Here is a 13,706-nt window from a genome sequence, read left to right as displayed (position 1 = left end):
GGGATTCGACCTGTCTAGGCCAGGAATCAGGGTACTTTTCACAACTCAACATTCCACACCCCTTCTTAATTCCAGGCTCTGTTTGCTAGCTATTTTGTAGAACCAGTGTCCTTTTTTATTGGAAAACTGCATGCTAAGGTATTTAGGACCCTGCCGGCTGTATTATGTAACCCTTACCAAATGTGACCGATCGATCTAGTAGCAGCCGTCAAACACAGAATACCCAGACCATCACAGCTAAGTCATGCTATCCTGGTTTTCTTCTTTTGTCTCTCCCAGCTTCTCTGATGGGAGTGTCTTACAGGTTTAGACGAACACCTACGTTTGCCCTGGCCTCATTTAGGGGAGGTAACTGATACTGAGTTTAAGTATAGCAGTGGAGTGTCAATCCGGAAGTTCTCATCAGCAGAAGTCTTAGCCAGTCCGGGGCATTTTGTTTCTAATTATGAAATACCACTCGTTCAACAAGACCTTTGGCTGTAAATGTTTTGGGGGTTTCCAAATTGGGCTCGGCTCAGGTTGGAGCACGAAAATGCCACCACCTTAGAGCAGAATACTGCTCTCACATTTCTCTTTAAGAGCTCTGCTCACTAGGAAAACTGGTGCCAAAGCCCCTGGCCTTTCTTAGCCATTCTGGTCTGCTTTGATTCGGACTGTTAGAACGAGCGAGTTAACAAATTATAAAAGCTGTGGATGCACAGATAGTCATGAAGCTTAAGACAATTAGTTCAAAATTTAGAAGCAGCAAAGCCCTAGCCTTTCAGGCATTCCAAGTGAAACAAAATAGCAGTTTTTGTGGGTTTCTGAAATATAAATATTTGGCTAAATTTTTCTGATAAGGAATGTAAAAACACCTTCTCTTTGCTTTAAGCCATGGGATTTTGGTGACCAGTTTTGTCAACATTTGGGAAAATACCTGAATGTGTGAACTTTAGAAGGGCATTAAGAGAGAGTTTACGAGAAGAATTTTAGAATATGCAAGCATACAACATTAGAATTCATAAGCAGTTTCTTCCGCGTCTTTCAAAATCACCCCCACTACAAACACAAATGCATAGCTGTTTAGATTTGTATGAACACAATGTTTCATATAATGCTGGTAATTGATTTATACTGATTATTTTCTATAACTCATGCATAGCTACAATCTCTCATATTTAAATATTATTTATGAAACAAAGTAAAAAAATTGGCAATTCATTTTGATTAATCAAAAAGAAGTAAATTCACATCTATCACTTATAATTGCTATATTTTTCTTTCTGTCTGGCAATAAATATGTTATCAGGGTAAATCCCTTCTATTACTATGATTAAAAAGAATTACAACATTATGGTTCTGATCTTTTTCTTAAACCCTTCCTAGAAAACTTTCGGTCTGTGCTTATTCCCGTGTTTGAAATGTGGACTGTAACATTTGCTCAAGAGAAGTGACCCGTGTTTATTTACATGAGATTCTCTTTGTTTTAAGATAAACAATCACAGAAAATTCTACTTAGGATGGAATTAGCATCTAAAAGAACCAATAGTACATATTAAGTAGTAAACATAATTGATTAAAGTTAAATAAAACTGCACATACTGCTCCTCTGACCCCTGCATGTGGGAGGTAAAGGCAAAAGAACCTTAAATTGTGCTCAGTCCAGATTATATGAGACTTGTCTAAATCAATCAATCAACCAATCAATCAAAACAAGTCAGCAATGATCAGGAGTATACTTTAGTTTATGTTATATATTATTTAACATAAATCTCCAACACATTTTTGAAAGCACTTAACATTGGTGTATGTGGATTTAGGAGAGCATGACTGTATTGTATAAATGCTTCATTTTTATCCTTCCCCTTAGAAAGGCTTCAATTTAGTGAAGAACATTTTATAAATGTATTAATTTTTCTAGGGGCTTCGTATTAACCTTTTATGTAAGCAATTAGCATTCATCACCCATTTTTTTCTGGTTCTTCTTATTAGTATTTCTTTTTTACTATATGCTATGCTGGTTCATTAACATACTGTATTATAAACTTGATCTTGTTTAAGTGGATCTCCTCAGGCACTTAAGCCTGTGGGGAAAGGTTGGCTGACAAATGGAGGTGGATGTCTTAGCTTCCCTCTAAGGCATAAGTTGAGATTGGAGGAAGAAAGGGTTATTTTCACCACTGCAGGCTCAAAACTGGGTCTCCAAACTCCTCCCTGGGCCTCTGTAGATATCAATGTGGTTAGCAAAGCAAGGAAAGTCTGCTATTATTTTCCTACAAAATTTCTCCTGACTACAATGTAACTTGTGTGTAACTTAACACACACACACAAATGCACATGCACACACAGGCACATACATGTACACATACATCCATATATGAATGCATATACACACATGCATACACGTGCATATACATGCACACACACATGCACACAGAAAAACACACACATATGGACATACATACTCATGTGCACAACACACACACACCACATGCTAGGAGTCAACAGGAAAGTTATGGAGAGAGTACTGGATTCCCTCATGGCTCTACCAGCACCACCATGCTGATTGAGGCAAACCATCAAGGAGAACTACTCTGCCCACACTTGTTTCTTACTGCACAGTGCTGTGTCTGTGGAGGCAGAAAGGTATGACAACCCATGTCTGTGGCCTTCTTCTGTCTGCTTCTACTGGTGTCTGCAGCTTGCACATTTCTACAGTGCCAGGTCTGTGGTGCGTGAGGGGAAATGAAACCCCAGGGAACTGAACTACTTTGGAGTGCCTCAGATCTAAGCAAATTGATCGGTCTCTGCTCTTCGTTTCTCCTTTCAGAATCGTTATGTGTTAGATTAGTCAGTTTTCTGGTGTGATAAAAGGCCTAAGAGAAACTGTTTAACCAAGGAAAGATCTGGATGGGCACAGGATTTTAGAGGTTTTAGTCTATGATGGGTTAGGTGTATTGTTTCTGGGCCTGTAGGACCTGACAAATACAGAGGCAGATCCTCGAAGCCAACATTGGACTGAGCATGGGGTCCCCAATGGAAGAGTTAGAGAAAGGACTGAAGGAGATGAAGGGGTTTATAACCCATAGGAAGAACAACATTATCAACCAACCAGACACCCCCCAAGAACTCCCAGAGACTAAACCACCAACCAAAGAGTACACATGGAACTACCCATGTCTCTAGCCACATATGTAGCAGAGGATGCCCTTGTTAGGCATCAATGGGAGGAGAGGCCATTGGTCCTATGAAGGCTAAATGCCACAGAGTAGGAGAATGCCAGGGCAGGGAGGTGAGAGTGAGTGGGTGGGTGGGTGGGGGAGCAAGGAGAGGGAATAAGAAGTTTCCCGAGGAGAAACTGGGAAAGGGGACAACATTTGAAATGTAAATAAATAAAATATCCAATAAAAAATGACAGAACATTATGTAGAAGTGAGAGTTGAAGAAAATGCTGCTGAGAGTTGAAGAAAATGCTGCTGAGAGTTGAAGAAAATGCTGTGTCTGGTCATGGAGACCAGACACAGAGAGGGAAGGGGGTGGGAAGAACAGGGTGGAGTAAAAAGGTCCGAGGACAAGCTGTATCCTTCAAAGTCATGCTGTCCAGTTACCACCTCTTCCAACTAGACACTGCATCCTCATAGGCCATTCAATAGGAAGTCATTATTGGAGTATCCATTGAGAAGCTAAGCACTGTTAATATCTAATCACATTCAGTATTGCCACCAACCAGAAACCAGCCTTTTAATGCATAAGCCTCCCATTCGATTTTCCAACCATAGCATATAGCTTTATATGTAATGTCTAGGAACTGCATCTGTCCATTGTGGGACCAGCGGAGATCAATGGAATATTTCATCTAGGTCCAGAGCCAGAAGGTGCTGAATTCACCTCCAAAAGTTCCCATGAACACTCCAACCATACGATTTCTGTTTGCTCTTTTTAATTTGGATTTATTTTATTTTCATGGTCTTCATTTAAGTCCAGGGTTTTCTTATCGTTACATTTATTGGCATCATGAAAGCCTTCACTTTTCCAAGCTTCATGACTTAATTTCTCCCTGGCGTGGTCCTCTTCTCTGGCATCAGCATATGCAACCGATGATGTATCTGCTCATGGATATGTAAGGACACCCAGAAAATGAAAATGGGTGGACGGAAACCTATTTTATAACTAGTCATTAAGGAATGTTCTAGTGGGATAACAGGTCTACTTGTTTAGGTAGCTTTATTCTGAGTCTTAGACTCTGGCATTTAAATGATAAGCACGGTCTCCCGCATTGCATCCCCCCATTCCTAGAGTCAACTTTTATGTTCTTGCCCCTGATAGCTGTTCCAATGCTGACATTTTCAGAGTGCCCTTTGTACATTCCGCTGTTACCATGGCATGGTAATTCTGACTTAGCTAAACATGTGCCTCTTCTCCTTAAAGGTTATTTTGGAGTGGGAGAAGTTGGTGGAAACTTAGAAAATAATCCATGGTCATAATGCATGGACATATCTTTTCTTCAGCGTGCATATAATTGGCGAGTCCAAGGACAGCGCTCAGTACCCGTTGCTCAATTCCTTTCTCAAAGTGTTGTGAAGAAGATCCAGGTTGTAAACTGAGATTATGGTCATGAAAAAAGGCAACAGAAGGCCCAAACATCTAACTAAGAAAATTGTTTGAAAGACTTAGTGTTCCCGTACCTTAATGACCTAATAGGTTTTAGATATTTCTCCCTCTATTTTAAATTTTGCCAAAATGTCAGACGTAGATATAATATTTTCTGCATGAGTATGCACCTACTGTAAAACTGTTGACTCTAATATAATCTTATGTTGTATGGGTACACAATGGTCAGTTTAGTAGTAAAACTGTGAAATGTGTGGTGTGTGTGTGTGTGTGTGTGAGAGAGAGAAAGAGAGAGAGAGAGAGAGAGAGAGAGAGAGAGAGAGAGAGATGAAAAAATGAGCTGGGCAGATTCTGCATACCTGGTTTCATCAGTAACATCTGGAAAGCTGGAGGCAGATGTGGGGAAATGTGTGTTCTATGAATATGGAGGACGTGTGCTCCTATTCTTTCTTTCTATAAGGCTGTAAAGAAAGAACGAAGGTGACTGGTTGCCACCAGAAATCTTAGTTTGAACAGTCACACAATGTCTGGTTCCTCTCTTCCATTCAAACCTGCCATGGGGCTTAATAAATACATAAAGACAAGATGAGCTAGAGCAAAGCCAGCCTTCCATCAATAAGCAAAGCACTACGAAGCAGTGAGCGGATATTATTGTAATAGTCTCCCCAGCAGCCCTTTAGTTCTGAGCAGAAGTGCATGGGGTTGCCAGGTGTACAATCAATGACGTGAAATGTTGCTTGCCTAGCACCAACTCCTACAGAGCAATCTGCAGAATATGTGGGCATGCTCAGAGCAGGCGAAAGAAGTCATATTAATTTCTCAGGAGAAAGACACTTATCTCTCAGGCATTTACTCCATCCAAGATGAACACCTGGTAAACAGGCCGTGAAGACAGGAAGAACTGCTCCCTAGGTGACCTTTCCTGGTTTTCTGTCCTTCCTCTGCGGGGTGTTTATTACTGCATAGATTGCATTTTTATATATTCTTTGATTAAAGTCTCATTCCCAATTAAAGTGTAAATGTCAAAGAACTCTATTTTAACAATGTCTACCATAACATGAGGAACAATAAGTATTTGTTGAGTGATTTAATAAATGATAAACCTGGTTTGCTTTGTTACTGTTGCTTCCCCTTCGTCTACAGTGTGTGAGTCACCAGCTTTCATGAGGTGCATCAGGAACCCTAAGGGAGGCTTGGCCCAGACCTTGCCTCTGCTACTGTTTATATGTCAATGGTACATAGAAAGGTAACAATCTAAGAATTAGGTGGAAACTAGCACTGGAGAAGAGAGATAATCTTCAAATAGAAGAATAGGATGTTATTATTTTGTTGGCCTTTTTTTGTATTTTTGAATTTTATGACAGTATTAACTCTTGCCTTCCATTTTCTCTCTTCAAAACCTTCAAACCCTCTTTTCTCTCTTTCAAATTCATTCCTTTTTTTCCTTGTTAATGTTGTTGCATGAATTATGCTGCTACATGCATATATTTAAATACACATATACTCCTAAATATCTAAATACTCTGCCCGCATAAGGTTACTTGTATGTACGGTTTCTGGGCTGAGCATTTGGTATTGGACATCCAGTTGATGTAGCCTTCTCTGCAGAAGACTGTTTCTCTAGGAGGTGATTTTTTGAGGAAATAATTTTTTAGGGGCCAATCTTCCATTCTCCTAATATACTATGGAGTTATTTAAATATTTCTTCCTCTAAATTGATTATTTCACATGCATTTGTCTTCATTGGTACTCAGCTCAGAAACCTTGAAGCTGAAGCCTTTTTCTTTGTTACCATTTGTGCCTACTTTAAATCTTAAAATATTTAAGATTTAAATACCTAACCACCATGACTTCAAGTTTGTTGTAGGAAAAGGCAGGATAATTTGGATTTGTTTTCTGATAATGTTTTGTAAACGAAGAAGGGATGTCATGATTTTCCCACTATGGTTTTTATTTTTGTTGTTTTGTTTTTTTGACCCGGACTTATTAAGACCATAGGGTACAGGAGTTGCTCTGAGCGCAGGCAACATTTCCTTGGATAACTACACCTTTCCCATCAAAATTCTCGAACCTTAGACTAAATACTAAAAGGAAGAAAAATTATCCGTAAAGTTGCCTCAATGTACGCTCTATTTAAAGATGAGAACAGATTGCTACATATAATCACACGCAGAATTCAAAAGAGGTGTATGCAAGTATCTCTTGTTTTCATTTATTCGGGGAACGGGAAGAGAATAACAGTTCTCTAACTCTGAAGACAAGATGGGAGAGTGGCGATATGGAACAGCAATTTTCAGTTGCTACAGTGCGTGCAATGCAACAACAGAGAGAAGGGTCTTGTAACCCATAAATTGGATGTATCTGAAGCCAGTACCTTCCCTTCAAATTCATGTTTTCATCCAGTGACAAGGGATTACCCCATCTCTGGGGGCGGGGCGTGAAAGCTGGGCAGGGCATGAAAGCTGGGCGGGGCGTGAAAGCTGGGCGGGGCGTGAAAGCTGGGCGGGGCATAAAAGCGGGGTGGGGCGTGAAAGCTAGACTAGAAAACACTGGGCAGAGAGTTTCACAGTAGCTGACAAACGGCCCTTAGAGAATATTGCAACTCTTAGCCCTCTAAGTAAGGACGTCGGTACCGACAGTGGACAGTCACCCCATGTGGCAGGAATTTGTACTCGGTTAACTCTCCATTGAGTAAGTCTCACTCTGCACAGACAGTTATGTATATAGTTGGGTTTCATTTCCTTGGTGCATTCAGATATACCTTTTGGAAGAGCATTGGGCAGTGAAGGAAGAAGAGTCAAAATCCAGAATAAAAGTGCATGTGTCTATTGCAAATTAGAAGCATGCTAAATTCATAAAAGAGCTGATATTCTTTAGCATGAAAGCTAAAAACAAAAGGTCACCACATATGTGGATTATTTTAGAGTATCGAGTTTTATCACAAAGTTTTCAGTAATGAATGACGGGGAAAGGTATATTAAAAATTAACTCCCTCCCATACCCTGTGACGGTTACTTAGAAGATTTTCTCTACCGATGGTACAGAAGTACACTTCTTCACTGCGCTCCATGGTCATGAACTAGATAAAGACGTAAGAAATGGTCGCCCAGAACTCTAATCCCAGCACTGTGACCGATGAGGCAAGAGAATCGTTTGACTTCTCTGGTCTTAGTTTCCTTTTCTATAGAGTAAACTTCCATAATATTATTTGTAAAAGTTATGATTGTTTTCAACGCAAACAAAATTTCCCAAGTAAAATATACACAGGTAAATATTTGGTATATACCAATCTCAGCGAGTGTGGTGCTTTGCTGGTTCACCATGGGGTTAGATGACAACAGATCTCTGAAAGGAAGTCTGAGCTTGCTGTGTTAAAGGAATACATGCTTTTGTTGATTTCCAATGTACCCCAATATACACTGAGCATCGTCATGGCCAATACCCATGGCTTCTATCTCTGTATTATAGAAAGTGGGCCGGACCTCAAGCTTGACCAGCATTCCCACAGTGTAACCCTCTCTCTGTTGCTGTCATTCATTCTAGGGGCTAATTTCACCCTGGCAGAATTGGGAATCTGCGAGCCCTCCCCACACCGAAGTGGTTACTGTTCCGACATGGGGATCCTCCACCAGGGCTACTCCCTGAGCACTGGGTCTGATGCGGACTCGGACACCGAGGGAGGGATGTCTCCAGAACATGCCATCAGACTGTGGGGACGAGGGATAAAATCGAGGCGCAGCTCTGGCTTGTCCAGCCGCGAGAACTCAGCCCTTACTCTGACTGATTCTGACAATGAAAATAAATCGGATGACGACAATGGTAGGCCGTTTCTTAAATACATTTCCATGCTCTATGCATTGCGTTGTTGGGAAACGTGGGCTTCCTTCTTGGTTCTGTTTGTTTCTAAGAGTTTTTAATAAAACCATTCATTTGCTTTGCTTTTAAATCGACCTTGTCTCTCCAGCCTGAACAGGGGACAAAACAAATGAGATACCTTCCAGCATATACACTGGAGATGAGAACTTTTAAATCACATTTCGATAGTACCCCACTCTTCGGGTGCAGTCATTTGGTCTTATTAGCAAGTAAATAGCACCATAAAAGAGGTGGCATGATAAACTCTGACCCGTCCTTGGAGAATGTCCTCTTCTCCAAGTTCCTAGGTCTCACTCAGTATTGATTTCCCTTCCCCAAAATAGCAATCTAGTTGTTTTTTCCCCTTTCCCCTGAAGCTCTGTGAAGAACCCCATCTTATCATCACCTTTCATTTCCAGACAGCAATGCCTCATATCCGTATTAAAGATCAAACTTGGAGCCCATGATCTGGAGGTTAATAATGACAAATAGGAAGTGTCTTGTCTCCCAAGCAGGCTTCCCTTCTGTGTTTCCTTTCCCTCTTGGTACCTATCTAGGTTAATGGCTTCCCGCATCTCCCATCACAAATCACTGTGGCCCATCCATCAGCACTGTAGGTGAGTTTTAATGAAACCTTGAGAATTAAATACTTCTGATCATTAAGCAGCAAATACTGGGAAGCCTGCACAAGTCCGTAAAGAGATAAGGTGTTTGTTTGTTTGTGGATTTCTATGAGACTCAGAAATGTGTTTAGTCAAAAAAAAATCGTTTTTAAGGAAAAGATAAATTAGGTACAGCTGACTTTTGAAGAAAATCTCAAATGTTCTGTGTGTTGTGAATAGACTGCCTGTTGCTTAAAGAATTACCATTAAAATGTTTACAAATATATCAGTTAAGAATGTTTGTGTGAAATCTCAGAAACTTATATCAAAGGAGCGTTAAGTGCTGTCTTTCACCGAAAAGAGAGAAAGGAATTTCCAGGCAAACAGCTTTTCGTGGATGTAAATGCAGAGCTAAATGCCATTTAATCTGATGACTGCGTTGAAAATATACCATTTCCTGGGTGATTCACGTATATTCGAAAAGATGTCACTTTGTTGCACTGAAGTTTACTTTTAATTTCAAAATAATTTATTCCACGTTGGAGATGAGATGATAGATCTTACTGCTTCATTCCCGTAGCTAATCAATCTGAACACTCGGGAAGTTTTGTGCTTGACTCCTTTTGAATTTTTAACAGAATTTTGAGACTTGGCCCATTCAACCCTCTCAGGGGCTTGTTGGCTAAGAACTTTTAAAAGTTTCCACGAAGATATACATCAAACCCATTTCCTGACGTCCCTTTTAAACTTTGGCGTGGGTCACGTGGTGTTTAAACGGAAGCAGTTTAGTCGTCCAGTAAAATCGCCGGAATCCAAGAAATCACACCCATTTTAAATGAGGCATTTGAGAAAATCTCCCATGGCTGGCGTTCACAGGGCTAGACAGGGAATTATCTACATAGTACTTTTTGTACATATTTATAGACTTTCCACCCTCTTATTTATACATAGCTCTTAAAAACTCAATCAATAAGAGGAGATTTCCGCTAAAGCCATATGAAAAACAACCAAAAAATTAAAAATAAAAAAAAAGTGCTTGTCTTGAATTTACCTAAAACTGCTGTGGGTGAGAAATGTTTGTAATTATGTATTTGGCAGACAGAGAGTGGTCCCTTTTACCCATCGTTATTGGAATGCATGGCATTTGATCCAGCAGTGTTAGAATTTATGGTATTTGAACATTTTTTTTACTTGAGAAAGTCTCTGTAAGTCCCTGAATACTGATAGGAACTAAATCCTTTGATACAATATCTTGATTTTTTTCCTTTGATGCCAGTTATAATGCAATCAAGAAAAATATACTTGGCGATGCTATTCAGTTCTGTAGGAGATGAGTAGACTTGGCAAATTCTAAAGGTATCAGTGTATCTAAAGCCATCTAAAGCATTCAAGTGAGGCAATGTTATTTTAAAATATATAGACAACCTTTTTTCCCCCCTTTCAAAGAATCTTACTTATTTCATATATTCTAAGTATAGATGTAATGTAGCATTTTTCTCAATTTTAGCCCGAAATATAAAATATCACATAGGCTGTAGCCTAAATTCTTTAACATACACAAAGAGAGGGGCAAGGAAACCTGCAGGACGAGGTGTTAACTTCACTAAACTTCTCGCTCTTACTCCCTGACACATTCTGCTTGACACAGAGAAATCAATGCATTTCCGCACCACTGACTTTATGAAGTTTGGGAATGTATTATCATTTAGATTGACAGTTGCCCACCGGTTCCACACCACAGCATGGACCCTCACAAAGCCGTCATTAATTTCTCGGAATTGTCCCCAGCAATGGCTTCCTTCATAACAAACCCAGTGTCCTTCAGAACCAAATCAATACTCTTTTAGGTATGCTGCTCTTGAAGGGAAGTTATGAGAATCTTTGCTTTGAGGAAGAAGCCCTCCAGTTCCCCCCCCCTAAATTGCAAAAACGCACGACCAGGAAGTTTTTCTATGGGCTTCTACAATTGCAATTTCTTTTGCAAGGTATGATCTGGAGGTGTAAAGATATTTTAAGGTTGATTTAAAGGCTTCATCCAATATCCTGATTATGATTTTGCTAAGCATAGTTAAGAAGGCAGGGAAGCTTTGGGGGCATCTACTTCCCTTTCTTGATTTGCAAGTGTGTATCTAGCCTTTAAAACCATGTGCTAACACCCTGGAGTTTGTCGATATTCCTTCTTAGTATTTATTGAGGTTCCCACGTGCTGCTGAAACCCAAACAGCCCACAGAGAAGCCTGAGAATCCCAAACACACTGCAAACATCTCTACTCTTATTTATTATGATATTTCTGAGGTATAGACGCTACAAAGTTTTGCCTACTCTCAGCTCCTTATTGCGTCTGTAGTTAGCATTGTGCTGGGTAGAGCCAGGGGGGATTCCTTTAAATAGATAAAACCCTCAGGTCCAGGGACTCTTATCGGGTGCTGTAACCCTAGCTCTCGGCTAATGATGGCTTGGCTAGAAATGACAATGAGAATTGAGAACAGACAGGTTTTCCTGTGTGAAAGCTGACGGCATCTGTACAAAGGGCGTTCCCAGGGACTCTAAATTGGAATCAGGCTTTTTTTTTTCAGTAATAAATATCCCACTTAAAATAGGGCCTCTTGAAGGCTCTTTGCATCACCCGAGTTGTGGAGAAAATGGGACAGTCACTAATACACATGAATAACTAATTGCCCCCTTAAAGATGCAGCGCAGCACACACTGGAAAAATCTAGTCTACGTATTCCTGACTCCCCTAGGCAGTTTCCTCACCTTGGAGACTTAAAAATATCCATGGGGTTTCTTTCTTTTCTTTCTCTCTTTCTTCTGTCTTCAGCATAATTCTGCTTAAAGCTACTTTCTTGGAAATCTAGAAAGAAAAGAAGAAAGAGAAAGAGCTTGTCTATATAATTCAATGTCCGAAGTCATGAAAACCTAACCCAGCCCGGGTAAAAACAGTTCAGACATGCATGCCCCCCATCCCAGTTACACCAGAAGTAAATAAGAACAATATGCATTTCCCTCATGTTCAGTTTGGAGATTTATACTTTTTATAACAAACTTTGAGTTTAAAGATAGAAATGATGACACAATTTTATTTTATTTCATAAGTGCTTCTTCTTGGCACATGAAGGCTGAATGGGGAAGATAGGTGGACATCAATCTGTTAGTGCTCTTGGAAGTGGATGGCGTTACGTGTGTACCTTCAGTTGAATACCACATACTCAGGTGCTTCCTATTATTAACTGTGGCCAGAGATATGAATCCCAAGGCAAGAAAGGATCTTCTAAAACCGGGAACAACTTAGTTGTTACTGCCAAGCAAGCTTCATTCATTTACAAGAAGAAGCTATCGCTCTAGGAAGTGTAACACTCTAGTGCACCTTACGTGAGCACACGTGAGATCCCCGGGACTTTAGTTTCCACCCCTACCTTATTAATCTACCTACCCCAAACATTTCTTTTGTGTTTTATGATCCCTCGTGTTCATTTCTTCTCCCTCTGTCACAGAGACATTTCTGGAGGATCCCTGACCAGTCACAAACATTCTCTATTAGTGACAGACATCACAAAGATGCATAATTTTGCTCTTAGGAAAAACAGTGCAATTGTGGCATAAACTCTCATGATATGGATCAAGGAGGGGCACTGGAGGCCCGGCCCCTTTCTCCAGGAACTACTAGCAGTTAATCTTTGCTGAGGATTTTCTTCCCATTGAAAAGTAGCCCAAGTGGCCCATACCCCAGTAAATTATCTCATGCCCATATACACACAGTCAATTCTGATATAAGGGCAGGATACACACAGGCACAGATACATACATACATACATACACACACACACACACACACACACACACACACACACACACACACACACACACAAAGACCATGCCAATGAGGTTTATACAACGAAATGCATAGTATTAAAGGGAGGCCCACAGCTCACATCTTTAAACACCTTCTCCTACTTTAACATAAAATGTATATTGCTTAATTTCTCAGTAGTTTTGCATTTTAAAGTCAACCAGGGGGACATGCTCAGAGAATCAGCCCTTTCACCTCTTCCTGTGTATCCAGACATGTGATCACACAGAACTCCTAATTTTGTTTCTGAGTCCATCAGGACTTTTATCAGTTATGAATTAGCCTTTGTGGTTTATATTCTTTTTAAAATTTTTTAAACATTACAAGGTTTCTAAAGCTTCTACTAATAGACTCTCGTAGAATGGGACCTGTCATTAAAATGGGACCTGCCATTAAAATGGGATCATCCATTCACATTCAGGAATTTCAAGGATGCGGACCTGCACTGTTTACTCCCATGTCCTTCACTGTTTCAATCTATTTTTAGCTTACTCAGTACATTTCTCTGTAAATGTTATTTTTGCAAATTCCTAAGTATAAGAAAAAAGACTTAAAATACTCTTATTTAATTGTCATCAAAGACCTTGAAAGTTGTTCTGTTTTCGTGTGTGTGTGTGTGTGTGTGTGTGTGTGTGTGTGTGTGTGTGTGTGCCTGAAACTATGTTTTAAGAGATTTAAATATGTTCTTATGTTCCATGGAAAAATCCTTTGGCTTACTCTCTGACAGTTTTACTTGTGTATGGATTACATGTTAGTACACACACACACACACACACACACACACACACACACACACACACACAATTTT

General features: G+C 40.0%; 1 protein-coding gene across 5 annotated transcripts in view; it reads left to right on the top strand.

The window, feature by feature from the left end:
* Positions 1-13,706, top strand: part of Tenm2 (teneurin transmembrane protein 2) — a 1,226,262-nt gene that overhangs the window by 362,097 nt on the left and 850,459 nt on the right. For all 5 annotated transcript variants that reach the window (XM_087569430.1, XM_087569433.1, XM_087569431.1 and 2 more), the window contains 1 exon segment: positions 8,134-8,409. In XM_087569430.1, coding sequence (XP_087425556.1) covers positions 8,134-8,409 — 276 coding nt within the window.

This window comes from Rattus norvegicus, chromosome 10 (genome assembly GCF_021556685.1).
Source record: "Rattus norvegicus strain SHRSP/BbbUtx chromosome 10, alternate assembly SHRSP_T2T, whole genome shotgun sequence".
Taxonomy (NCBI): Eukaryota; Metazoa; Chordata; class Mammalia; order Rodentia; family Muridae; genus Rattus; species Rattus norvegicus.
This window is presented reverse-complemented; position numbering and strand designations above follow the sequence as displayed.